The sequence below is a fragment of the Capra hircus genome, chromosome 7, assembly GCF_001704415.2.
Source record: "Capra hircus breed San Clemente chromosome 7, ASM170441v1, whole genome shotgun sequence".
NCBI classification, from domain to species: domain Eukaryota; kingdom Metazoa; phylum Chordata; class Mammalia; order Artiodactyla; family Bovidae; genus Capra; species Capra hircus.
Window position 1 is genome coordinate 2,687,736 of NC_030814.1, and position 27,349 is coordinate 2,715,084.

Below are 27,349 nucleotides of genomic sequence, written 5' to 3' on the forward strand. Positions count from 1 at the left end.
CCACTCCAGTATCTTTGCCTGGGAAATCCCATGGACAGAGGAGCCTGGCAGGCTACAGTCCACGGGGTCACAAAGAGTCAGACACGACTTAGCTGCCTAAACAACAACGAGAAACCTCACTGGGTTGTCTTTCAGGTCACTTCTAAAGATAATAAGCACAATGGATGTTATATCAGTGTCTGAGGCCTGCTGCTAACAAAATACCACAAACTGGGTGGCTTAAAGGAAAAGAAATCTATTTTCTCACAATCCTAGAGGCTGTAAGTCTGAAATCAAGGTTCTGACAAGGTCCTGCTCCCCAAAACCTCTAAGGAGAAACCTTCCTTGCTCTTGCGGCTTCTGGGAGCCCCAGTCAATCCTCTGCTTGTAGCAGCATAACCCCTGCCTCTGCCTCCGTCTTCACGTGGCTAAATGCCCTGTGTGTCGGTCTATCTGCTCTCAAGGGCACCAGTCATACTGAATCAGAGCCTACTCTAATAACCTCATCTTAACTTGATTTCATCTACAGACACTATTTCCAATTAAAGCCATATTCACAAGAACCGGGTATTGGGATTTCAACGTATCTTTTTGAAGAAACAATTCAACCTGTAACAGGTAGGATTATTAATAGCTAGGTATGTTAATACCATTCTAATGGCAGAAAGTGAAGAGGAACTAAAGAGCTTCCTGATGAGGGTGAAAGATGAGAGTGAAAAAGCTGGCTTAAAACTCAACATTCAAAAAACTAAGATCATGGCAGCCAGTCCCATCACTTTATAGCAAACAGAAGGGGAAAAAATGGAAGCAATGACAGATTTTATTTTCCTGGGCTCCAAAATCACTGCAGATGGTGACGTCAGCCAGCAAATTAAAAGACACCTGCTCCTTAGAAGAAAATCTATGACAAACCTAGACAGCATATTTAAAAAACAGAGATATCACTTTGCCGACAAAGGTCTGTATGGTCAAAGTCACGGTTTTTCCAGTGGTCATGTACGGATATGAGAGTTGGACAATAATTCTTCAGTTGAAGCTGAAGTATTGATGCTTTTGAACTGTGGTGCTGAAGAAGATTCTTGACAGTCCCTTGGACTGCAAGGAGATACAACCAGTCAATCTTAACATAAATCAACCCTGAATATTCACTGGAAGGTTTGATGCTGAAGCTGAAGCTCCAATGCTTTTGGCTAACTGATGCAAAGAGCTGACTCACTGGAAAAAGACTCTGATGCTGAGAAAGACTGAGGGCAGGAGGAAGAGGGGGCGGCAGAGGATGAGATGGTTAAATAGCATCACCAACTAAATGGACATGAATTTCGGCAAACCCTGGGAGATAGTGAGGGACATAGAAGCCTGGCATGCTGCAGTCCATAGCGTCACAAGGAGTTGGACATGACTGAGTAGCTGAACAGCACCACCTTGACTTTTACATTTTCCAGTTGAAGAAATACCTATTTATTCCTACCTTCTGATTTCTGAGTTTAAACCTTTTGCTGGGCCAATGCTGAAAGTACATTTCCCACCCAGTGGTGACTTAATATGTAGTAATCTTTTGTAAAGAACATTGCCAAGTCTTGCCTAAAACCTAAGTAGATGATTTTTGGTTCTCTATTACTTTCATAAAAAAAGAACTCTAAGAATTATCAGTTAGGCATGATTCCTTCCTTAGAAACTATTCCCTTTCCCCTAGAATATTTTTTTACTTAAATATTTGATGATTCTATTTATTATTATGAATTCTAACAGCCTGCCCAATATTCAAAAAATACTTACTAAGTCTCCTCTATTTGCCAAGTACTGCTCAAGGCCATGGAATTCACAGTAAACAAAATGAAAGTGCCTATCTTTGTGGAGCTACAGATTGAGGGTCTAGCAGGGATTATAGTGAAAAAAACAGACACCAAAATCATAGATACGTACGAAATAAAATTCCATAGCTAAATGAATTAATAACATATAAATACACATTTTAAAGTATTTAATGCATAGAAACACACAGAAGAACCTGTGAGTACATGCTACGTCCCTTCAGTCATGTCTGACTCTTTGGGCTCCTAAGGGCCATAGCCCACCAGGCTCTTCTGTCCATGGGACTCTCCAGGCAAGAATACTGGAGTGGATCGCCATGCCCTCCTCTAGGGGATCCTCCTGATCCAGGAATCGAATGTCTCCCGCACTGGCAGGCGGTTTCTTTACCACTAGTGCCATCTGGACCCACCCCAGTGTTCCTGCCTGGAGAATCCCGGGACGGGGGAGCCTGGTGGGCTGCCGTCTATGGGGTCGCACAGAGTCGGACACGACTGAAGCGGCTTAGCAGCAGCAGCAGCAGCAGCAGCAGCGCCATCTGGGGGCTTCCCTGGTGGCGCAGCCGCTAAAGAATCTGCCTGCAAGGCAGGAGACCTGGGTTCGATCCCTGGGATGCAAAGATACCCTGGAGAAGGGAAAGGCAACCCATTCCAGTGCCTGGAGAGTCCACGGGGTCCCGAAGAGTTGGACACGACTGAATGACTTTCACACAGTGTCACCTGGAAAGCCCTAGAAAAAAACCTACCATATAGTAAACATTAGCCAACAGAATAGTAGTAGTAGCAGCAAAGATTCTAGAAGTGCCATGGAAGAAATAGAAAAGCATGATAAGATAAATTATCATGGCAAGGTGTAGAGAGGCAGTCAAAGAGCCTCTGACATCTAGAGTAGTCAGAGCGGTGTCTCAGAATGACATTGGAGTTGAAATGATGAAGAGTTCTTCCTCTAAAGAGGGAGGAAACAGAAAGACCCTGAGATGGGAAGCAGCGTGACCTGATCAAAGGACAAATAAAATCCGGAGGCCAGACAGCAGGGGATGGGAAGGGGTGGGCGGCTCTGCTCAGAGGAGGGAGGCAGGGACCCGCTCGTGCAGTTTAAGCTGTGCTGCAAAGCCTCATTCTAATTACACTGGGGTGCCCCTGGAGCATATACACAGGAAAGATACAAGACCACAAGGAGGTCTCTCAGCCACATCATGGGAAACAGAAGTGTGGGAGGCAAGGACACGGGAGCAGGCCAGGCTGCAACTTACAGAGCGCTTTCTCAGGGTGACCACGGGGAAGGAGCTGACGAGACGCCAGATCTGGGGTGTATATTGGAGGCAACACCATGAGAACTGACGGACAGAATGGATGTGAGATTTCTGAAAGTGTGAACACAAGGGTAATGCCCATGATTTTTGGCTTTAGCAGCTGATTAAAGGTGACATCATTTACTAAGAAGTGGAATCCTGTGAGAGTGGCAGGTCTGAGGGTTTTGACCAATAAAATATGAGATTATCGGTCCAAACATGAACGAAATGGTCAAATTCTAAGTCAGTCTCTTAAACAAAGTTCACTTTAAGTACGTCTTCTTTAGGCAAATAACTGTCACCCATTATATAACACCAGAAATAACAAAGAATTTTAGATGATATGAATAACCAAAACACTATTGTTACATATTCAAGAACCAGCTGGCAGGGTGATGACTTTTGGTAGGCATGCTAAAAATAGAAAACCTTCACATATAAATTTCAAAACTGTATGCATTTATATTATTTTTAAAATGTAAGGTTAAAAAATAGCTCAATTTCAGAAATTTGGTTTCTCTGACACTGAGCTCCACCTGCTGGTAATTTCTTATCTTTAGGTATTACACTACAAAAAAATTTTTTTAATATGTTTATGTAGAATATCGGAGAAGGCAATGGCAACCCACTCCAGTACTCTTGCCTGGAAAATCCCATGGACGGAGGACCCTGGTAGGCTGCAGTCCATGGGGTTGATAGGAATAGGACACAACTGAGCAACTTCACTTTCATTTTTCACTTTCATGCATTGGAGAAGGAAATGGCAACCTAGCTTCCAACATGAATATACTGAAAAATCACATTGAGAATACATCATGGTAACTTTTTCTCTCTTTATAGCTACCTTTTATTAGCTATATGCCAGGTACTGTGCTAAACATTTTTTAAAACATTACCTCATTAATTTTCAAAACAATTCTATGAGATTTCTATGACTTGGTACATTTTACAAGCAAGGATATTTACCTCAGAGAGGCTGTGTGACTTTGCATATGGTCGTATCTTTAACAGCACAAAGAGGATCCGAACTAAATTCTCTCTGACTACAAGTCTGCTGGCTTTATAAAACCGGTGACAATGCTGAGAATTTAGACAGAAAATTCTGAGCCTGAATCTGCGACTTTGATTCTGATCAAATTCCTTATCTCTCCAAGATGCTCTCACCTATACGGCAGGAATCACTGCCCCCTTGGAGGCTGCTTCTCACTGACAGTATTTTATGTCTAGCATGCAGTCAGCCAGTTTCTTCTGGTAATTTTCCTGAAGGAACATACTAGAGCAACCTAATGTGCGAGGCTTTAATTGGCCAAATGTCAATGAGTCAAATCCACTGTCTCTAAAAGAATAATCTTTCAGGAAATTTTAAATTTTGAATTGTAATAGACAGTAAAAAAATCTGTTCAGAAAAATCCTCCAAGATGGAACATTTCAAATAACAGCAAGATTTTCAGAATTCTTTACTTATCTTTAAAATCTATAGAGTGATTATACATAAAGCCAATAAAAAATAAACTACCAAGTTAAATTAAGAATGATCACCTTGTAAACAGTGAGATAAACAGTGAGACATCAATTTATCTTGAACACTGCAAGTAAAAATTGAAGTTTAATGTTGACAACTTCCTTTTAAATCATCAGTAATAGTTTCTAGCCCTAACAAAGGACAAGCTTTAGATAATTTTATGGGAGCTTTATTTTCACTAACATATCAAAATTATTTTAAACATATAAAATATTTCCAAGAGTCCCTTGGACTGCAAGGAGATCCAACCAGTCCATTCTGAAGGAGATCAACCCTGGGATTTCTTTGGAAGGAATGATGCTAAAGCTGAAGCTCCAGTACTTTGGCCACCTCATGCGAAGAGTTGACTCATTGGAAAAGACTTTGATGCTGGGAGGGATTGGGGGCAGGAGGAGAAGGGGATGACAGAGGATGAGATGGCTGGATGGCATCATGGACTCGATGGACGTGAATCTGAGTGAACTCCGGGAGATGGTGATGGACAGGGAGGCCTGGTGTGCTGTGATTCATGGGGTTGCAAAGAGTCGGACACGACTGAGCGACTGAACTGAACAATTTTTAAACATAACCTAATTTACTAGTAAATCCTTCTAACCTTACAGATCTACCTGCAAACAAGTATAGGATACCTGCAGTTGAAAACTTTTTCCAGGGAAAATAATCAGTCACCGCATAATCTAACTGCAGCTGAGAAAAATGGTACTGAGTCATTAGAAGTACATACAGCTCATGAATTATTCTAAATCGAGATTATAGTCCTGGATAGACTCAATTTATAGACAGCTGTATTTTTAGACATCCATGAGCTGATTCTGATGTTACAGCCTCTACTTCCATGAGGGATTCTAGATTCTGAAAGAGATGGCCTTATGAATCTCTTTCCAGCATGAGCTGTAGTGATATCGTCAAGGGCACTGCCACAGCAGAAGTCAATGTTAAAGCCTCAGGTAAGAAATTCTGTTAGAGCCAAATACAGCAGAAAGCTCTGCTTCCCCTGCAATGTGACATGCCTTCTTTTATTTAACAGTAACTACTAACGTTCTCTTCTTTTCCATTCTGGCCTTTGGGAAGCTTAGAGACAAATAATCGCTCTACTGGAGTAACTAAGCGTGTTATAATCTACACAGCTTTCCCTCCAGTCTTAATACCCCTGTTACAGCCTCCCTTTCTCTGGTTCTGATTTTGTTTTCCATTCATACTTTTCTGGATACCACTATCATCGCTACCTTGAACACTCTGAGGACTAAGGCAGGAACTGAGTGAGAGGATGACACAGTGTATAAACGAGTGGATCTGAAATGTGCACAGAAAGCCTTGTAACAGGAAGATCACAGATCCCCAAAGTTAAGGGTCTTTTTGGCAAACAATTTAAAACAAAACCTGATTATCTAATGTTGGTGACATCACTGTCTCTGCAACTTTCAGACCCCTAGACATGGTCACTCTACTAGGCTGCCGTTTTTAGAAGCGACACAGCGGAAGCTTCCAGCAACAGCTCTTTTTCACTTCCTGTCAATCAGCCGAGGAATTCTGCGGAAACAGGAGGGGACACAGGAAGAGTTACTTGTGTTCTTTGCTTTTTAGCATTCTAATCCCCAGTCACACTGTACAGCCACTGAGCAAGAAGTCAAGCTGTCTCTGACTCTGACACTGGGAGACAGGAGAGAGGCAACATCCCTGAACACCATCCATGAAGTTCTACAAGGAATGGCAAAGAAAAACTAAATGAGCCTTTCAAATTCCTATGGAAAACAACACACCAGCGTTCTCTTCACAGCAGGGCTAGTCCATGCTTGTTTTACTCCTCACATACCAAATATCTTAAGATCTACACAAATTATTTCATCACTTTAAAAGCACGGTCTATCTTTCAAAATAGATATAATTTAATTCCTCAGCACAATTCTCAAATTATAACATGCAACCACTAAATTATAATGAGACCTCTAAATTGTATGCTGTCGTGAAATGCTAGAAAGTAGAAAGGTACTTTCTCTCGGTGAGTTAAAGAAACAGTGAAGAGTAAAAATCAACATGCTCGTAACAACAGCCTGTCTACATCACTAGGTACATCAATAAAAAAACAAGAAACTGCAAGGGGCTTCATTATCACCAAAGGAGGCTGGCAGAGAGCCTTCCTGATTAAATGCACTTTTAATATACTAAGACAATTACACAAATAAAGGGCGACATAAAATACTCACTGCATCATATCAGAAAACACTGCCTGATCAAAATGTGGGATCCCACGTTCAAGTAGTTTTCATTAGTTGTACACTCAGGAATTAAATTATTGCAAGCATGATCAAATGTGATATAAACTAACTATGGCTACAAAAAAAGTCTATGCATTTTCTATTATGCACAAAGGGAGGACAACAAAGGGTTTCAGTGAGAATTTTCATGCTGATTCGAATTCCCTCTTATGTCATCCAACCATGAGTGAATATAAAGAGTTATCTCACAGTCTTCTTTGCTAATAATTTACCTGCATTGGAGACTAATACATGCAAAGACTATAACTATTTTATAAATAACAAAAATGAAAAAGGCTCACAATATCAAAAGTATAGACATCTGTAACAACTACACACTGTTAACATAAGCTATCTCAAATACCCATGATGTAAGTAATAGCAAATCAAAGCAGCTATAGGTATAATGGAAGTCTATTCTCACTCATATCCTGTGCCAATAAATTACATATTTCTCTTTGGGGGAACCAATTATTTGGAACTAAATTATTTCTATTTGTGGGTAAACATTAAAATTTTCCATTTCATTTTTTCTTATTAAATACTACCCAATAAAAACCTTTGGGACTCAATCATTATAATTTGGCTCTTGATGTAAAACTTGAAAATAATAAGAATGAAGTTTACTAAGTATTGGAACCACAAATCATATCCATATATTAGATATTTCTGAACTACAAAGTAAAATTTTGACACCCTTAGCTTGGTTCAATAAATGTTTTCATCTCATTTTCAATTAGCACACAGTCCTCTGCCGTCTCCCTTTCTGAGCCCCCTTCCACTCTTTCCTTTACGTACCTCTCGTTTCTGTATTTTGTTTCCCTCCTGTTCTTTGCCTGCCGTCTTCTTCGCCTTTCTTCTCTTCTTTCCCTCACCGATCCGACCCTGTCTGGCCAACCCTGCTCTTAGTCCTTTGCTCACTGGCCTCTGAACCAGCTGCCACTCGCCTTTCTGGCCCACCTACCCCATGTGCTCCTTGCTCTTGCTAAGCCCATGTGTTTCCACCTGTAGCCCTCTACCATTTCTGGTTATATCACAGGAAAAGAGGTCCGTTCTCCTTTCCAAAATTTTAAGACCTTTTCCTTTAGCTTTCTCCTCTATCCTAATTTTCCCCCCATCTCTCTCAACCTAAACTACTTCTGAAAAAGGAAAGGGACAGGCTTAAAGACAAAATTATGAAAGAAACTAAATTCATCTCCAGCAATTTCTGAGTTTCCTTTCTAACACCAACACTGACTCTCCAGCTTACCTATCTGTATTAGGACTTCATTCAAAGGATCTTTTCACACGCTAGCACTGCCCACATTCAGGGTGACTGCAATTTCTGAGTTTCCTTTCTAACACCAATGCCCACTCTCCAGCTTACCTATCTATATTAAGGCTTCATTCAACGGGTCTTTTCATGCTCGCACTGCCCACATTCAGGGTGACTGCCACTCTGGTTACCCCCACGCCTTGATTTGAGGCACATTTTATTATCTCACAATGCTCAATATTCTACTTTCACAAGAGGCATTCAGAACTCTAAAAGACAAAAACTCTATAAGACAAAATTCTGTGCCCAACAGTCCTCAAACCTTTTTCAGCCCCAAAACACCTGAAGGGTGCAACACTCTCACAGCAAGCGCTACAGGTAATTATGGCTCGTGTGCAAAAGAGAAAGGAAGGGAGAAATGCTGTCCGTGGAAGAAACACTCAAGCTTCAAAATGAAGGCAGATGAAAGGATCTGAGTTTGTTTGTCTTCTCTTGTAGCCCCTGTAACATCTACCACACAACTACACAGCAGGAGTATAAATGATTTCTTTCTGATAGTTATCTCTCCTTCCAAGGATTAAACAATTTTTAAGCAATTCTGAGAATGTATCTGCAAGAATTAGCCTCTACTGTAAAAGATCTCTAGATATATTCTGACAGAGAAAATCTTCCTTAGTTCAAGATCTTATCATTTGCCTGGAATTTGCAATAAAACAATGATTTTAAAAATTAACACTTGAGTCTTAATCTTTTAAATATTACTACTGAGAAATAATTTTATACAGAATACTATAACAAAAGAGAAAATATATTAGGATTTAAAATTCTATCATTAGGTACCAAATGAAGCAATCAATCATAATATTCACATATCCTCTTTATTAAATCCTTCAATTAAATTAAAGAAATTAATATGTCATAAAAATAATTTTCAAAATTTAAGATGAAAGGCTTTGGAGATAAAAACATATGAATTCCTTACCACATGCAAGGTCAACTGTCTGCCTATAATTCAAATCAAAAGATGATATATTCTCACATGAATTTTAAGACAAATACTATTCAACTTAATACAGGAATTAGCAAATAAGTTGTAGAGACTGAAATAACTTTCTTCAGGTTGAAGGAAATTAGACAATTTTTAAAATTTAAAAGAATATCCTAAACACGACATGCAAAAGTTTATACGCCAAGTAGTTGCTTTTGACTGACCTATTTTTAATGGGTGCAAAAAAAAAAAACACACAAGACTATTAATGTATTATGGAAAAAAATACATAATGTATTATGTATTCATGATCAATAGAAACTATTAGCAATTTGTTATTCACGATTATTATAACAAATTAGTCATGTACTTAAAAGTCTTTTTGTTCTTCATATGATGAGATCTCTCCTCCGTCTTTTCAAATAATGTATCTGCATTAAACTACCATAAGATAGTCTATTTTTTAAAATTTTAAATAACAGAGAATCTGTTAACACTACTTCTATAAGTAACAGTCCAAAAAATACACAAAAATGAAATCTAATTAGTGTACGAATAATAATGATTTTGTCAATAAATTAAAGTCTGTATTAATTTAACTTTTTTGTGTGAATCTGCATATTGATTTAACTTCTCTGCTTTCATTTTTTATGTTTGAGTAATATTTCAGTATTCCTAATTTCCTTGGACATGTAGATATGGGGGTCATAAGTTAACGTTTAAATCATGACAGAAGGTAACAAAGCCCACAGATAACATAATTACAAAGAAAAGAAGGCCTTGGGGTAAAGGCAAAAATCTGAGGAATGTTAATGATCAATTTCATCACAGCCCTTAACTCTGATGTTTTCTTGTTAATCAATTATTCATTACAACTTTCTGCCTGCTGAATGTAGATTTTTCAGTACAGAGACTTTGTTTTACTTTAGGATGTCTCCATCCATGGCACACAATAAATATTCATGCAAGCTGTCTGACTGTTTACTAAGAAGGCAAAGGAAGGAAGAGGAGAAACAGGGACAAAAGCACAAGACACAGAAGACAAGAGGAAAATGAGAAAGGGGGAGAAGAAGGGAAAGAAAGGGGGCAAAACCCTACTGCGCACGAAACGCCTTCCTCCCTCACGTCGCCCAGGGCTCCATAAAGCGCCTCTGCCTTTGCAGCACGCGTTTAGTCCTGACAACAATCCTATGAAGGGCACGTCACTAACCCCAGTTTACAGATGAAGACACTGAGCTAAGGTGGGGAGGGGGGGGGCAGAAATCTACTTAAACACAATGAAAGTCATGACGGTTTGACTCAAGTTTCCACATCTTTCTCTACCCTTTGTGCTACATGGAAAGTCACTCAGTTGTGCCCGACTCCGAGCGACCCCATGAACTGCAGCCCGCAAGGCTCCTCTGCCCATGGGATTCTCCAGGCAGGGAGACTGGAGTGGGCTGCCATGCCCTCCTCCAGGGGATCTTCCCGACCCAGGGATTGATCCTCTGTCTCCTGCAGGGGCAGGCGGATTCTTTACCACTCGTGCCACTTGGGAAGCTGCTAGGAACAGGGGCTGCAGACAACCTTTGCAAGTTAGTGTTTTCATTTCCTTTGGAATAAATACACAGAAGTGGAATTACTGAATTGTGTGGCAGTTCTACCTTTAATTTTTTGAGGAACCTCCATACCGTTTTCCATGCTGAACCAATTAATATTCCCACCAACAGTGCCGAAGCATTCCTGCCCATTCACATCCTTGCCAAACACTGTTATCTACTGTTCTTTTGATAACGGCCATTCTGATCAGAGTAAGGTGATATCTCATTGTGGTTTTGATTGGTGGTTCCCCTATGGTTAGGATGTTAAGGAATCTTGACCTGAATCATTTGGAAAAATCAACAAGTTTTTTATAAGGATGCGACTCTGAGTGAACTCCGGGAGTTGGTGATGGACAGGGAGGCCTGGCGTGCTGCGATTCATGGGGTCGCAAAGAGTCGGACACGACTGAGCGACTGAAATGAACTGAACTGAACTGAATCATTATCACCTTCTAACATCTTTGTTTTATAAATTAAAAATCTGTCCATCAAATAAACGTAAAGCACGTATCTCTAAATACTCTTTAATTATCAGACCCACTGGAGAATTTAATAATTTAATAAAACCCCACTCTAGTACTCTTGCCTGGAAAATCCCATGGACAGAGAAGCCTGGTGGGCTGCAGTCCATGGAGTTGTGAAGAGTCGGACACGACTGAGCGACTTCACTTTGACTTTTCACTTTCAAGCGTTGGAGAAGAAAATGGCAACCCACTCCATTGTTCTTGCCTGGAGAATCCCAGGGACAGGAGCCTGGTGAGCTGTCGTCTATGGGGTCGCACAGAGTTGGACACAACCAAAGTGACTCAGCAGCAGAGAGCTAGTAAAAGATCAGCATGATAGAAATCTATGCCAAAGGAAAGCTGAAAGCGAGAATTTATTAATCTATAAGACTGAAATTCTAATGTCAATATTAATATAGTAATTACTGTCCGTAACTTACATTGTTCTCAGATTAAGAAACTTTTAAATTATTTTAGAGTAAAATCTAAACCTATATAAACTGCACAAAACCCTCTAAAATGGATCTTACATATAATCTCCATTTATATACATAGAAAAAGTTTAGGATTTCACCAAAGCTGTCTTAGTAATAACAAAATATTGTAAACCATGTAAACGTCATTCTTTGCTCAGAATCTTATTTCTGAGTCAGCATCACAGTGCTCACAATGGTCTGCCCAACTGTGTGATCTAAACACTTGCTACTTCTCCAACCCCACCCCTACTACTTCCTTCTGTTCCAAGCACACTGCCTTCCTTGGTGTTCCACCAACGCAAGAAACAAGCTCCTGCATCAGAGCCTTCCCGCTGCTTTTCCACTGAGATAGTCTCACCCCAGGCAATCCCACCGTTTGCTCCTCAGTTATTTCAGATCTCTGTATAAACACCACTTGATCAGTGAAGCCATATTTGACCACCATCCATATAAAACACCTCCCAGCACCCTCTTCTTCCTTCCTGTTTCATTTTTCTCAAAGAACTTACCACCATCTGACACTATATATACATATATGTAAATTTACTGTCTGTGTCCTTCATACCCTCTTCTTCCATCATTTTATTTTCTCCAAAGAACTTACCACCACCTGACTGCATATATGTGTGTGTGTGTGTGTGTGTGTGTGTATATACATATGTCTGTCTGCTTCAGTTAAGAGTGCAAGGTCCATGAGAACAAAAAAAAGTTTATTTTGTTCACTACTGCATCCTCAGAACTTAAAATGGTACCTGATAGCTGACATGAAATAAATAAATATTTGTTGAACAAATAAATGAAAAAAAGAAGTATATATTCACTGTTGTAAATGATACTTAAAATATATTAAGCAGAAAAGTTAACAGTATTGCTATATGCTTTACCATTTATGTCAAAAGAGCAGAAAACATGTAATATAAATCCATGTTTACATCTGCATACACTGCTGCTGGAAAGTCACCTCTGAGGCAGGGCACCGAGGACTCACAAAAGGACACGGAGACCCCGTGCGTGCATATGCTCTCCATATTCAGATAAATTAATTATGATGTTTGCCTTCATAAATAAGAAATATAAAAGATAATCTAACAGAAATATTCATAATTAAGAACTAAGTATCTTAACAAATTAATTTAAATGTGAACTAAGGTACATTATTAGAAAAAAAGGAAATAGAAACGTGTTTTAACAGTATTTCATAAAACATAAAACACTCTACATAATCTCATTTCAGTGTCACAGAAATCCTGGCAGACAAGCTGGGGACACATTTGCTCCTTTTATGGAAAAAAACACCAACTCAGAAAGGTTACGTAGCCTCACAAGAGCTCCACGGCAGAGGCAAAGCTCAGCTCAGGTCTCCTGGTCCTGGTCGGGCACTTTGCTCAGCACATGCGACAGTGAGGCTTGGGATTAACATTTAACTTCTGTGTTTAACGAAAGAAAATGTACCTGATGATGAAAACAGATAAAGCTTCTATAATGTTGTCAATATGGTATCTCAACTGATAGCGTTCCAATTTAGGGACTAACTATTAAAACTGAAAATACATTGAACACTATGGTAAAATGAATTACCATTGAATCATAATGGCAGACAATATTTAGTCAACAAACAAGATATTTCGTTGGCTGAAACGTAACAAAACAGGATTTTATTGACAGTGCTGTTCAATTAAGCAGAAATCAATAAAATACATAGAGAAGATAAATTTATATTGTGCATTATGCTAGTAAAAGGGCTTAAAATGTACAAGTTCAGAAACAACAAAGTAAAGGCAATTATCTTACAGAATAGCTAAAAACATTTAAAAAGAACTCATTCCATCGTGCTATCAATTCTAGCTATATTTGACATACAAAGGAGATTGAACAAAAATCATTATATTTGGCCTAATGTACACTCTGCTATAAAGTAAAGTAATTAGATTACTCTGGAATAAAAAGGAAGTGCAATTCCTCAATTCAACAGACACTGGTTGAAAACTTATTATGTTCTACAACTAGATAGCTAAAACCAATCATGTAATACTTTTTAACAAATTGAGAGAGAGAAAGCGAGACAGTAAAGTCAGGCAATGTTTAGTCAGGGACTAGAAATCTTGGTATTGCCATCATTATCCAAGGGCAGCCAACAAAGAGTTTATCCTTCTACACTGCCCCAAAAGGCAGATTCTTCTGCCTGCAGAGCTAAAACTGCAGAATAAGATAAAATAATCCTTGGGTCCATAGAGCAATTTAACAACGCAAAATGCCTTTACCATTAACAGCACATTTAATCAGTCGATAACTCAATTTGATAAGAAAGGATTTGTCTTCTAATTCACTTCTCAAAGTACAGTTTCCATTGCACAGTGGCCCCTTCAGGACACTCTGAGAAAGGACTGAGAGAGGATGGGACCAGTATCGCCAGAGAGAGAGCATTCTGCGCTATAGTTCTCCTCTTGGGCATTTGACACAGAAAGTTTAGCAAAGTCCTGCAGTCGAATCAGGAAGTGCCCTAACCTGGCAGGTCCCAAACTACAGAACTCATTTCTCCGTGGAAGGTATTTCGAGGACACCAAACTCTTGACTTTCTTCCACCTCACTGGTCACCGCTCCTCAGTCTACGCTGACCGCTCCTTGTCCGGATCCAACTTGCAGCACCCCAGGGTGCAGCCCTTGCTTCCCGCTTCTTCTCTGCCTTCTTTCACTTGGTGACCTTCTACGGTCAAATAGTTTTAAACACCATTCGATGCCTGCAATTCTCAAATGTGTATCTTCAGTCCAAAACATGCTCTGGAACTACCAAATTTCCACACTGATTGGGTGTTTTTTTATTTTTCTTTCTTTTTTGGAAAGACAGACAGAACCCTTGCTCTTCCTCATCAAGGCTACTCTGTGTTTAGTCTTTCCCTGCACTTGAAACCAATGCTATTCCTCTAGAGTTCCTCCTCAAAACCTTAAAATTGTCCTTGACTCCTCTCTCTCATAGCCCAGACTTAATCCACAGGAAATCTCATGGGCTTCCCTGGTGGCACAGCCGGTAAAAGTGTCTGCTTGCAAGGCAGGAGACCCGGGTTTGATCCCTGGGTTGGGAAGATCCCCTGGAGAAAGAAATGGCAACCCACTCCAGTATTCTTGCCTGGGAAATTCCATGGACAGAGGAGCCTGGTGGTCTATAATATAGTCCATGGGGTCGCAAAGAGTCAGACATGAATGAGCAACTTCACTTTCACTTTCAACCATCAAACCATACCCAGAAACGAATCACCTCTCACTGCCTCCCGTGACACCATCCTCACTCTCTCATCTTCTACCACCCAGGTGTGGCAAAAACCCTATTCTTCCAACCTTAGCACCTCTAAGTATGTTATTGACCCAGCGATCACTGAAATCTCAAGTCAGAGCGTGTCCATCTTCTGTTATGACCTCCACACCCAGCGGCTCCCCTTTCAACCAGAGAAAACACATGACCCTTTATTAGGCCGGAGAAGGCAATGGCACCCCACTCCCGGACTCCTGCCTGGAGAATCCCAGGGACAGAGGAGCCTGGTGGGCTGCCATCCATGGGGTCACACAGAGTTGGACACGACTGAAGTGACTTGGCGGCAGCAGCATCCTCATTATGCTCCCGGGACCTGAGACCTTCTCATCGCTTCTCACTCATTCCCTGTCCTCTCACCTTCCCCCTGCCCAGAGCTCCTCACTGTACCCTGGACAGTCCAGATAGGTCCCTGCCTTTGTCTTTGACATAAACACATCCTCTGACTAGAATGTTCTTCTTCCGGAAATTAAGCGGTTTACTAGCTTCCCAGTTCAAGGTTTTGTTCAAATGTCACTTTCTTGTGTAAAAATTGATCACTGGATGCCTCTGAATGCTCAGCAGGACTATGAGGTATCTTATTTTATCTACTATTTTTATTTTATGCAGTAGGAATATATCGTATTTATTTAATAACACTCACTCATTTGTAGTTATTAAAGCAGCATATGTTGTTTTCAGAAATCTTGAAAGTTAAGAAAAATAATACAGAAAAAAATTTCCACCAAGCAGAGATTCTGTGATGGCTATTTACCTATTATTTCATTTTTTTCATTAAAAAGAACATTGTTAATATTAAAATGTCACTTTCTCAAAGATGCTTATCTTTATTTCCATTTAAAATTGTATCCCAACCTCTGACCCACTAGGCCCCCGACCCCTATCCTGTTTTGTTTTTATGCCCTGGCATTTAGGATCTTCCAACATAATATACAGACTTCTCTGGCGGCTCAGACAGTAAAGTGCCTGTCTACAATTAGGGACACTCGGGTTCAATCCCTGGATAGGGAAGATCCCCTGGAGAAGGAAATGGCAACCAACTCCAGTACTGCCTGGAAAATCCCATGGACGGAGGAGCCTGGGACTCCATGGAGTCGCAAAGAGTCAGACACGACTGAGCGTTCATTCAATTACAATTACAATATAATAGACAGTTTATTTATTAAGTGCCACTCACCACAGAATGTCACTCCTAAGAGTCTTCATTAGTTTTATTCACTGATATATTACAAGTATCTAAAAATACCTTTGACACATAGTAGGTGACCGATAAATACTGCCTTAAATGTATAAATGAAACATACTTGTCCACAAACAATAGATAATTACTGTGCAGCGTTGTTTTTGTTTTGTGTTGCTGCTCAGTCGTGTCAGATTCCTTGAGATTCCATGGACTCTGCCAGTCTCCTCTGTCCGCAAAATTCTCCAGGCAAGAATACTGTAGTGGGTAGCTATTTCTTTTTCCAGGAATCGAACTCACGTCTCCTGCTTTGCGGGCAAGAGTCTCTACTGTCTGAGGAAAAGTAAGGAAGCCCTTACTTTTCAATACTTGATATTTATCATTTTCTCCTTGGTATTTTGGCCAAAATTAGACTTTGGGTGAAAAAGACAACATCAGAGGATCAGCTTCCCTGGTGACTCAGACGGTAAAGAATCTGCCAGCAATGAAGGAGGATCAGGTTCAACCCCTGGGTCGGGAAGACCCCCTAGAGAAGCGAATGGCTACCCACTCCAGTATTCTTGCCTGGAAAATTACACGGACACGGGAGCCTGGCGGGCTACAGTCCATGGGGTCACGAAGAGGTGGACACAACTGAGCGACTTTCATTCTCGCTTTCCTGGCAAAGATGTTTGTATTGCTTGCCTACACAATCTTTTAGATTTCTGTAAATTAATAGATGGGCCGTTATTTCCATAAAATTACAAAGCTGAAAGAAATGTCAATACATCTGACAGCCTAACGAGACTGCTAACCGTGATGTCTGAATCACCTTGGAATTTTTTAAGAATATACACTCCATGGGCCATCTCAGCAGTACAGCTCCTTAAGGACGCTCTTCCACAGAGGCAATCACCACTGAGGAGTCTGTGTCTTGGTTAACACCGCCATTAATTGGGAAATGTAGAATAGTTAGTGGGCTTCCCTGGTAGCTCAGCTAGTAAAGAGTCGACCTGCAACGCAAGAGACCCTGGTTCAATTCCTGGGTTGGGAAGATCCTCTGGAGAAGGGACAGGCTATTCACTCCAATATTCTTGTGCTTCCCTGGTGACTCAGATGGCAAAGAATCCACCTGCAGTGCAGGAGACCTGGGTTTGATCCCTGGGTTGAGAAGATTCCCTGGAGGAGGGCATGGCAACCCACTCCGGTTTTCTTGCCTGGAGAATCCCATGGACAGAGGAGCCTGGCAGGTTACAGTCCACCGGGTCACAGACAGTTGGACACAACTGAGAGACTATGTGCAGCACAGAATAGTTACTACCTACTCTTAAATAAGACTGAGGCCAAGCTTTACTACTTTTCACTGTACTATGGTTTAATTTTTAGTTCTTCCAGTTCTTCCAATACTCAACTATATTTCCCTTATTGAAATGCAAAGATAGAATTTATAAAGAGGAGAAACCAATGGGCCTGCTTACCTGAATTTCAAGTATTTTGGTAAGATTACTCATAATGCTTAAACAGACATTTAGGGAAAAACCATTCGTAGTTTTAATATTTTGACTTTTTGAATAAAATGAAAATTTATATTCTAATTATTACTGAAAGGCTGAATTATGCAAAAATTTCATTGGTATATGCGGGAGTATTATTTAGTTGTAAGAACTATGAACTGAAAATAGTTTTTACTTGTTTTATAAAACATACTGTAGAACGTTATTAATTGGTATCAATTGGTGGAATGTCCTGTTTGATTTATAAAATGTTACTTTATTATTTTAAACTACACACAGCATTTCTTTGTAAATTCCTTAAAGACTTACTACAGGCATTACTTCAATGAATAGATAAGATGTATAGAAACAAACAGCATTTCAGCTATTTAAAATAAATTGAATAAAATGAAACACCTGATATCACTTTCTAAAAGTTCATAAGATATTATCATCATTTAAAAAATGGGTACAAGAGAAGGTCTGAAAGTACCAGAAAGCAGTTTAGTCTCTTAAACTGTATTATGTTGTGGTTCAGTTCAGTTCAGTTCAGTCGTTAAGTCGTGTCCAACTCTTTGTTGGGTCCAATTCATTGCGACCCTGTGGACCATTGCCAGTCAGGTTCCTCTGTCCAAGGGATTCTCCAGGCAAGAACACTGGAGTGGGCTTCCGTGCCCTCCTCCAGGGGACCTTTCCAACCCAGGGATCAAACGTATCTCTTGTTTATCCTGCACTGGCAGGAGGGTTTCTACCACTGATGCTATCTGGGATCACAATCTGTATTAGATATACTACTCATCCATTCATTGAAACACCTCTTCTTCAGTGATTGCTGCTGCTGCTGCTGCTAAGTCACTTCAGTCGTGTCCGACTCTGTGCGACCCCACAGACAGCAGCCCACCCGGCTCCCCCGTCCCTGGGATTCTCCAGGCAAGAACACTGAAGTGGGTTGCCAAAGATAAAACTCTGAAGGATTATGAGTTCTTAATGAAATACTTAATGAATCATTATATTTTAAATTGCAAACTCTAGATTTTAGTTGTAGTTATAAAATGGGGATATGTTACCATTTAGTGACAGCCTACCATTAAATCAGGCTATGAAGTAACCACTTCCACAGTCATATGGGGACAAGGAAATTATTATAAACCATACTCAGAGAATAAAAGCTTTACTAAGGTTTGAAAGCCAAGCAAAAGAATGACCTTCAGAAGTTTCTCTGGAAAAAAAAAAAAAAGACATATACCAGATAGTTACCAAAAATCATGAAATGAGAAAATTAACCTAGTAGGGGCCTTGGTCTATATAATAAGATCCTTATCATCTGGCAGGACAATAAAGGAGAGCAAAGAATTATAATTCACAGTGTATTGCACAGGTCATTATGGCTCAATTAATTTAAAAACTGCAATAATCACAGTAACTTAAATACTTCATATTCATATCCAGATTTATCTGGAATTGGAAATTTCAAATGCAATCTTTTTTCCTATGGAGATATTTCCTATGAATTCATTTAACAATTAAATTGTACTATTTAGAATAACATAAACTAAAAATTATTCAAATATCATCTATAGTATCATTAACTATAATAGCTCTACCTATGGACTGCATCCAGTTACAGAAAAAAACAAGGAAACAGCTCAGGCTTTTTCGGCCCTGGCACTGTTAATATTTGAGGTTGAATATTTTTTTGTTGAGAATAAGAAGAAAGGGGCTGTGGTGGGCATTGTGTGATATTTAGCAGCATCACTGGCCTCTATCGACTAGATACCAAGAGCATCCACCAGCTGGGAAAATCAAACATGTCTGGAGATATTTCCAAATGACTCATGGGTGTCAAAATTGTCCCTTGACAGAAATCACCAACATAAGATGGAAGAAGGAGGAAAGGAAGGGGAAGAGAGAAAAGGTATTTACACTAAGCATTCTTAAACAGTTAATAAATCTATACAAAATAAGTTGAATTACTAGTTGCTAGATTTAAATGCGTTTATTGTAGTTAAAAGATATTTATAAGAAAAAATCTTTATAAGCAAAATCAATGTTTTGTATTGTGAAAACAACAAAAACATCATCAATCTCAGATAAACGTCTACTGTTCTTAATAAGAAAAAAATCAATAAATATCTGTTTCTTATTTCTACCTTAAGAATAACACCCTACCTTCCTGCTGTATCCCAGGAATAAAAACAATTGCAGTCTTTGTTTTCAGATTTAAAGGCAAGAGAAGAGCTTTTTCCTCTGACTCTACAGGTGGTTTCTGAAAGTGCTCTCCAGGTGACCTGAGGTGACCAACAAGTTTATTTTGGATTTACACACAAGTTTAATAGGACCTGCATATTAACAAGAGTAATAACTTGTCATAGCAACCAAAATTAATCTTTGCATTCACCTATTACCCACATACGACTCCCTCAGCCTTCTCGTGCGCTCCCTCTCGGGCTTACCATAGACGCAACTGACCGTGCGTCCTCTTCATAATTGACTACTGGAGGTGGCTCTTTCCCGTCATTTTCTTGCACTTTCTGCTCCAGCAATTCTTTCTGGGCTGTGAACTTTGCCTCGGTGCATCTCAGCTGCTGGACTGACTGTTTCAGCTCTTCAAGTGTCTGTTTTTGGCTTAGCAGAAGTACAATACTAAAAGAGAACACATTTAATATAAATTATTTCAACTACTTTAGGAAATAAAGACTTTGAAGGAAATCATACACTGTATATATGTAGATTATGCTCCTTTCTTCATTTTCCTCTTTATAAGAGTCTTTCAGAACTATAAGAATTATGAAACTAAACAGATTTTGAGTCATCACAGTAGTTGTTAAATGTTAGCATTAACAAAATTGAAGGAAGTGTCTGGAAGCAAAAACCAAATTCAAATGCTTTCAAATTATTACGATCTATGGCACTCATTTTATTTTACAGCTAAACCGTCTACCTCACAAAGTACAGACATTTTGGTCCAGAAATGTAGAGCCTAAAATGAATTAATATGACTGAAGCAGAATCTTAATTTATTTTAAATCTCAAATGGAATATGGCTAAAATCAGATCGGTGCCTAGAGAGTAAGTCAAGTCAAGGTGACAGCTGGAAGCAAGCTGTGTGCCTATCGTGAGGACTGTGTGCTTAGAGCCTGGGAAAGTTTTCTGACGAGGACTAGCGAGTAAGTGTAAGCCCTCAAATCTTTCCATACACCATTATAAAGACAGCAGACCTCTCCATTCCTCCTCTGGAGCACTACAGAGGCCACACGTTACCTTCCTGTGATTTTTTTTTACCCTTCAAGGTTGTCCCTAATAGGAATTTCAAATTAATTTGCCCATCTTAAAGGCATAAGAAAGCAGGTAGCAGTGGTGAGAAATATCTTGAAAATGCTGTCATATTTAGTGTATTAGTATCTGAAAGAACTGTGCCATGCACTGTTGAAAACAAGTTAATAATAGATTACAGACAGTTTGGAAAGAGACAGTCTCTTCAGCAACTGCTGCTGGGAAAGTTGGACAGTGCATGTAAACTGATGAAGTTACAACACGCTCACCACACACAAAATAAACTTAAAATGGCCCAAAGACTTAAATGTAAAACAAGATGCCTAAAAATCACAGAAGCGATCATAGTCAACATGGTTCTACCGCACAACAGAGAGAGCTACATGCAGTACTCGGACAAGCCGCCACGGAAAGGAACATTCTTAAAAAGCATGATCGTGTATAACTAAAGCACTTCGCTGTACAGGAGAAACTAATACAACACTGTAAATCAATTATACGTAAATTTAAAAACTGATCAAATACATGAGAAGATAAGCCACAGACTAGGAGAAAAGATAAATAAACGACATATCTGATAGAGGACTGTTATCCAGCATATACGAAGATCTCTTAAATATCAATAATAAGAAAACAAGCAAACTTCTTAAAAAATGAGCCAAAGACCTTAAGAGACACCTTACCAAAGAAGATATACAGATGACAAATAAGCACATGAGAAAGTGCTTCACACTGTATGCCGTCAGGAAACCGGAAATGGAAACGACAGTGAGACAGCATTGGACGTTTATGAGGAAGGCCAAAGCCCGGAACACTGACACCACCAAGTGCTGGTGAAGCAGGGGACTGCAATCACCGGCTGGAATGCACGATGGCACAGCCACTCGAGGACAGACGGCGGCTTCCTGCAAACTAGGCTTACTTTTACCATGCGATCCAGCAGTCCTATTCCTTGGTATTTATGCAAAGGAGCCGAAAACTTACGCTCACATAAAAGCCCACACGTGGATGTTCACAGCAGCTTTATTCATACTTGTCAAAACTGGGAAGCAACCAATATGTCAGTCATCAGAAGAAAGGATAACTGTGCAAGGGAATACTTTTCACAACTCAAAAGAAACGAGCTACCAGGCCACTGAAGACATGAGGACTCTTAAAGCACATTATTAAGCGAAAGAGGCCGATCTGAAAGGCTACATAACGCATGACTCCAACTATGTGACACTCTGTGCAGGCACACCTTCATAAAGAGACAGCAACAGGACCATGCCCACCAGCAGCCGGGGCTGGCGGATGGATGAACGTGTGGAGCACAGACCACCTTAGTAAACATGCCCTATACGACGCCATGATGATGGGCATAGGTCAGTGCACACTAATTCACACCCACAGCGTGCACACCACCAAGAGCGAGGCCGAATGCAGACCACAGACTCAGAATGACCATGCTGGGTCATTCTAGATTCACCGACTGCAGCAAGCCTGACGCTCTGGCAGGCGGTGCTGATCATGTGGGAGGCTATGCACTGTGGGAGAAGTGTGTCGGCAATCTCTGTGCCTCCCCCTCAGTTTTGCTGTGAAATTTAAACTCCTCAAAAGAAGTCTTAAATTTTAAAAGTGATGTATCAGTACAGATTTAGCAGAATGACTCAGATAGAAAGTAATGATAATATCAAATGCTGGTGAAGACGAGGCGAGACTGTCATGAACACATTGCTGGCGGGAATGTATAACGGTTTGTGCGTGCATGCTAGCCGCTTCAGTCGTGTCTGACTCTTTGTGGCCCTAGGGACTGTAGCCTGCCAGACTCCTCTGGCCGTGGGCTTCTCCAGGCAAGAATACTGGAGTGGGTTGCTCCTTCAGGGGGTCTTCCCGACCCATGGATCAAAGCTGTGTCTCTTATGTCTCCTGCATTGGCCTAGGGTTTAATGGGATCTTTCTGCATTAATTCTTCCAACTACATGAGTGAGTGACAGTCGCTCAGACATATCCAACTTTCTGCAAACCTATGGACTATAGTCCACCAGGCTTCTCTGTCCATGGGATTCTCTAGGCAAGAATACTGGAGTAGGTTGCCATTTCCTTCTCCAATGGTAATTATCTCCATTAAAAATTAATTTAAACATATATATCACTGGGAGTTCCTGGCTAGTCTGGTGGTTAGGATCCAGCACTTTCACTGTTGCAGCCCAGCTTCAATCCCTGGTTGGAGAACCGACATGCCACAGGCTACACGATGTGAGCAAAACGAGAAAAGAAGTTTCACTACTATTGGTGCTTCCTGTTGTAATGTGAGGATTCCACTATCTCATATACCTTGGGTTCTTAACTAATCTCTTTAAAACAGGCCTTTTAAAATTCTTCTTCAGGAGTTCTAGATATCTATTGTGTCATACAAGAAATCACTTGGACATTTTGAGACACTATCCTAACACCAAGAACAGGAAATAAATAAAATGAAATACTACGCAGCCACGAGAAAGAATGAAATCCTGCCATTTGCAGCAACGTGGTTGGAGCTATCGATTATCATACTAAGTGAAATAAATCAGAATATTGACAAATACCACATGATATCGCTTACATATGGAATCTAAAAGAGAAATAATAGAAACAAACTTATTTTCAAAACAGAAAAAGACTCACAGACGTCGAAAACAAACTTATGATCACTGAAGAAGAAAGGTGGCAGAGAGGGATAAATTAGGAGTTTGGGATTCAAATATATGTACACGACTATAGACAAATTACATAATCAGCAAGGACCTACTGTATAACACAGGGAAGCCTACTCGATGTTCTGTAATAACATACGTAAGAAGATAGCCTGAAACAGAATGGATATATACACACAGGTAAATGAAATCACTCTGCTGTGCACCTGAGATTAATACATTATAAATCAGCCATATTTCAGTATGAAATAAAAATTTAATTTAATAAATAAGTAAATAGCTAAGCATCCTGCCTTTTAATTCAGATGTTTTTAAGAACAATGAGATTTGGGAAGGTAGATGCCCTATTACATAGCTCTAGTCCAAACGTTTTTTAGTTAATACATCTGATCAGCAAATTAAGGAACAATATTACCTTCATCCAATTAAGCTCACTGAGCTCTACGTAGTATGACCATTTCAAAAACATTATCATTTTATTACTGTTTAATAATTACTTTTACAAAAATATTGCTGTAATCACTACATTTTATATGCTTCTAACATCATTCAGCAAATGAGCGACACATATTTCAGTAAGAAGGAAATTGCAATAAATGCATGACTGCATAAAACAAGATGCACAGAAAGCTGCAAAGAAACCTGAGACATGCAAGGGGTCGGGGTTTACGCATGTGCTGTTCACTCCCTACTTCTGACTACTCTTTCCACGCACTCTTCACTTGGGGAAGAGTGACAGTGTTGGGTGCTCAGTCGTGTCCAGCTCTTCGCGATCCCAGGGGCTGTAGCCCACAAGGCTCCTCTGCCCATGGGATTGTCCAGGCAAGAATATTGGAGTGGGTAGCCATCTCCTTCTCCAGAGGATCTTCCCAAGCCAGAAATCAAACCTAGGTCTCTCACACTGTGGGCAGATTCTTTACCGTCTGAGCCACCAGGAAAACCCTACTACCCTTTAGTTCAGTTCAGTTCAGTTGCTCAGTCGTGTCCGACTCTTTGCAACCCCATGAATCGCAGCACGCCAGGCCTCCCTGTCCATCACCAACTCCCAGAGTTCACTCAACTCATGTCCATTGAGTCCGTGATGCCATCCAGCCATCTCATCCTCTGTCGTCCCCTTTTTCTCCTGCCCCCAATCCCTCCCAGCATCAGAGTCTTTTCCAATGAGTCAACTCTTCGCATGAGGTGGCCAAAGTACTGGAGTTTCAGCTTTAGCATCATTCCTTCCAAAGAAATCCCAGGGCTGGTCTCCTTCAGAATGGGTCTCAGCAAAAATGCCACTTCCTAGACGACCCCTGACCACCCGTGTTAGGTGAGTGCTCCGCTGCCATTCTTCCATCTGAACTCCTGGTTTCATAGCAATTACCACAGCTGTTAATGTCTCATTTTGTACTGGTCGACTCTACAAAAGCATAAGCTTCATGAGCCATGTGCCCACGTGTCTTACGTTTCACTGCACTCATAGCCCCTAGTAGATATAACTGAAACATTCTGAGACCAAAATAAGAAACAGATACCTGAATTTGCAAGCCAGAACAATACTCCAGATGGTTCAAGCATTACCTTGACTATAAGCTGGATGTGAATCTTTGCAAGTCTCTGAAAATTTCTGGCCCTCAGATATCACATAATTTGCAAGATTAGATGATCAAATTGACTTCTCTAGATTCCACCTGGCTCTAAAAGTTATGATTTTATAATGTGTAAAGTATTTTTAAGTACCAGGTGATAATGGTTCATAACTATACAAAACTGAATTATCATTCACTCTCTGGAGTCAAATCAAGCATTAAAACGAGTAGCAACATTACCAGTTCTTTATGCCAATGAGTCATAAATGACATATGCTTGGTATATTTTCCCATAAAGTATTTTCTAATACAGTAGTCAAGGATCATAAATCAGGAAAAAATGGATATTACTTCCACTTGAATAAACATGTTTTGGAAGTAATAAGTAAAGATATGTATAATAGAATGATACTTTGTGTTGTATTAAATTATACCACTTCAAAAAGTTGGTTTTATTTCTTTCACCTTATTTCTTTAAATAAAAATTTGCAATAGCTATATTTCAACTAAGACCTGCATTATTTATATAAGCCAAAAATCTGTGTTTCTTAGTGTGAATTTCATGTTACATAAAAACCATTCTTTAAGTTCATTTTTCACATTATATAATTCAATTTTATAAGAATCAAAGTTATGAGATGATTTTTCATGTAGTTTTTCACTATATTATGTTTTGGAGAAACTTATGGCAAATCTAAATTCAAAGGTTTTAACATTAGTCTCTTGTACATTATACTTTCATAAGAACATGAGTGCTATTTATAATAAGTAAAAATTCAAAAAAAAAAGTAAAAATTCACGTAATTTCATTAATTTAGAGATCATTTAAGAAGGCAAATATATTATAAAGGATATTTTAGTATTGGGGGAAATGTAGTTTTGTTTCATTGTTTTATTACTTTTAACTAACATGATATTTGAAGCTAAAGAATGTTCTGGAGTAAAAGTAAATCTTTGAAATTAGATAAAATTGATTTTAATCATATATTAAAATAAGTATCTGTAGACATATATACAGGTCTTCCCTGGTGGCTCAGCAGTAAAGAATCTGCCTGCAATGCAGGAGAGGCAGGTTTGAGCTTTGGGTCTAAAAGATCCCCTGGTGAAGGAAATGGCAATCCACTCCAGTATTCTTGCCTGGAAATTTCCATGGATAGAGGAACCTGGCAGGTACAGTCCATGGGGGTCACAAAAGAGTCAGACATGACTTAGTGACTAAACAGCAACAGAGAGAGAGAGAGAGAGAGAGAGTGAGAGAGAAATGTTTAAGAAATATTCGGGAAATGAAATGCAAACATTTACCCTAGAATTCATTTCAGACTGTTTGTTTTGCAAATTATTTTAACATATAGTTCAAAGACAAACTTCAACCCTACCAATGTCTAAATTAATGAGATTTCACAATGACGACTACTTAGTTATATAAATATACTTAACATTTTCAAGATTATGCCCTGAAGTTAACAATAAAAACTCCATGATAACAGAGTGCAAATAGAATTTGGGTTAAACCGGACTCATTTGCTGAACTGCCAGACATACTTATCCCTTCTAACTTACTCTCCTAAGAACACTACTAAAATCATGAGATCAAGCAATTGCTGCGATCAGACAGAAACTTTGGAGTCAAGAACTCATGAGTTTTCTATGCCTTCCTAGGTGTGTGATTTTAAGTTATGTAAAGTCTCTAAGTCTCAAAGGTAAAATGTTCATAATTACACGGAGAGCATAGTAAAGATAACATTAAAGTGAATTAATATATATAAAATACCCAGCATAATATGCGGAAATGAGTAAGAACTCAAGAGGTGTTGTTTCCCATATATCCATCACCCTTTAAGCCTCCTCTCCTCTCATCCCATTCTTATCTCCTGATGAATATAAACAGGTGGAGAAATGTGGATCACCCTGAATATGCAGATGAAGAGAGAACTGAAGAGAGGAGTCAAGAAAACATACCAAAAAAATCAAAGAATCTCACAAATTCTAGGTTAAGATAACCCTTAAAGACTGTCTCCTTCAACAATATATAACCAGGCATGCTGGTGAGAGGGTCCTACTGTATTTCTTCATATCTAACAAATTTTAAAACAAAAGTCATTTACAATGTGTACATTTACAAAACTACAAAAAGTAGAACTATTGAGTCATCTGTAGACATGTGCAGAGATTTACTTGCAAATAAGAAAAACAAAAGATAATTATGTTTTTAATTTTAT

General features: G+C 39.5%; 1 protein-coding gene across 4 annotated transcripts in view; it reads right to left on the bottom strand.

Moving 5' to 3' along the window:
* FER (FER tyrosine kinase) overlaps positions 1-27,349 on the bottom strand; it is a 465,560-nt gene that overhangs the window by 284,757 nt on the left and 153,454 nt on the right. For all 4 annotated transcript variants that reach the window (XM_018049986.1, XM_018049985.1, XM_013965817.2 and 1 more), the window contains one exon: positions 20,068-20,257. In XM_018049986.1, the coding sequence (XP_017905475.1) occupies positions 20,068-20,257 (190 nt within the window). The remainder of the gene's footprint in view (positions 1-20,067; positions 20,258-27,349) is intronic.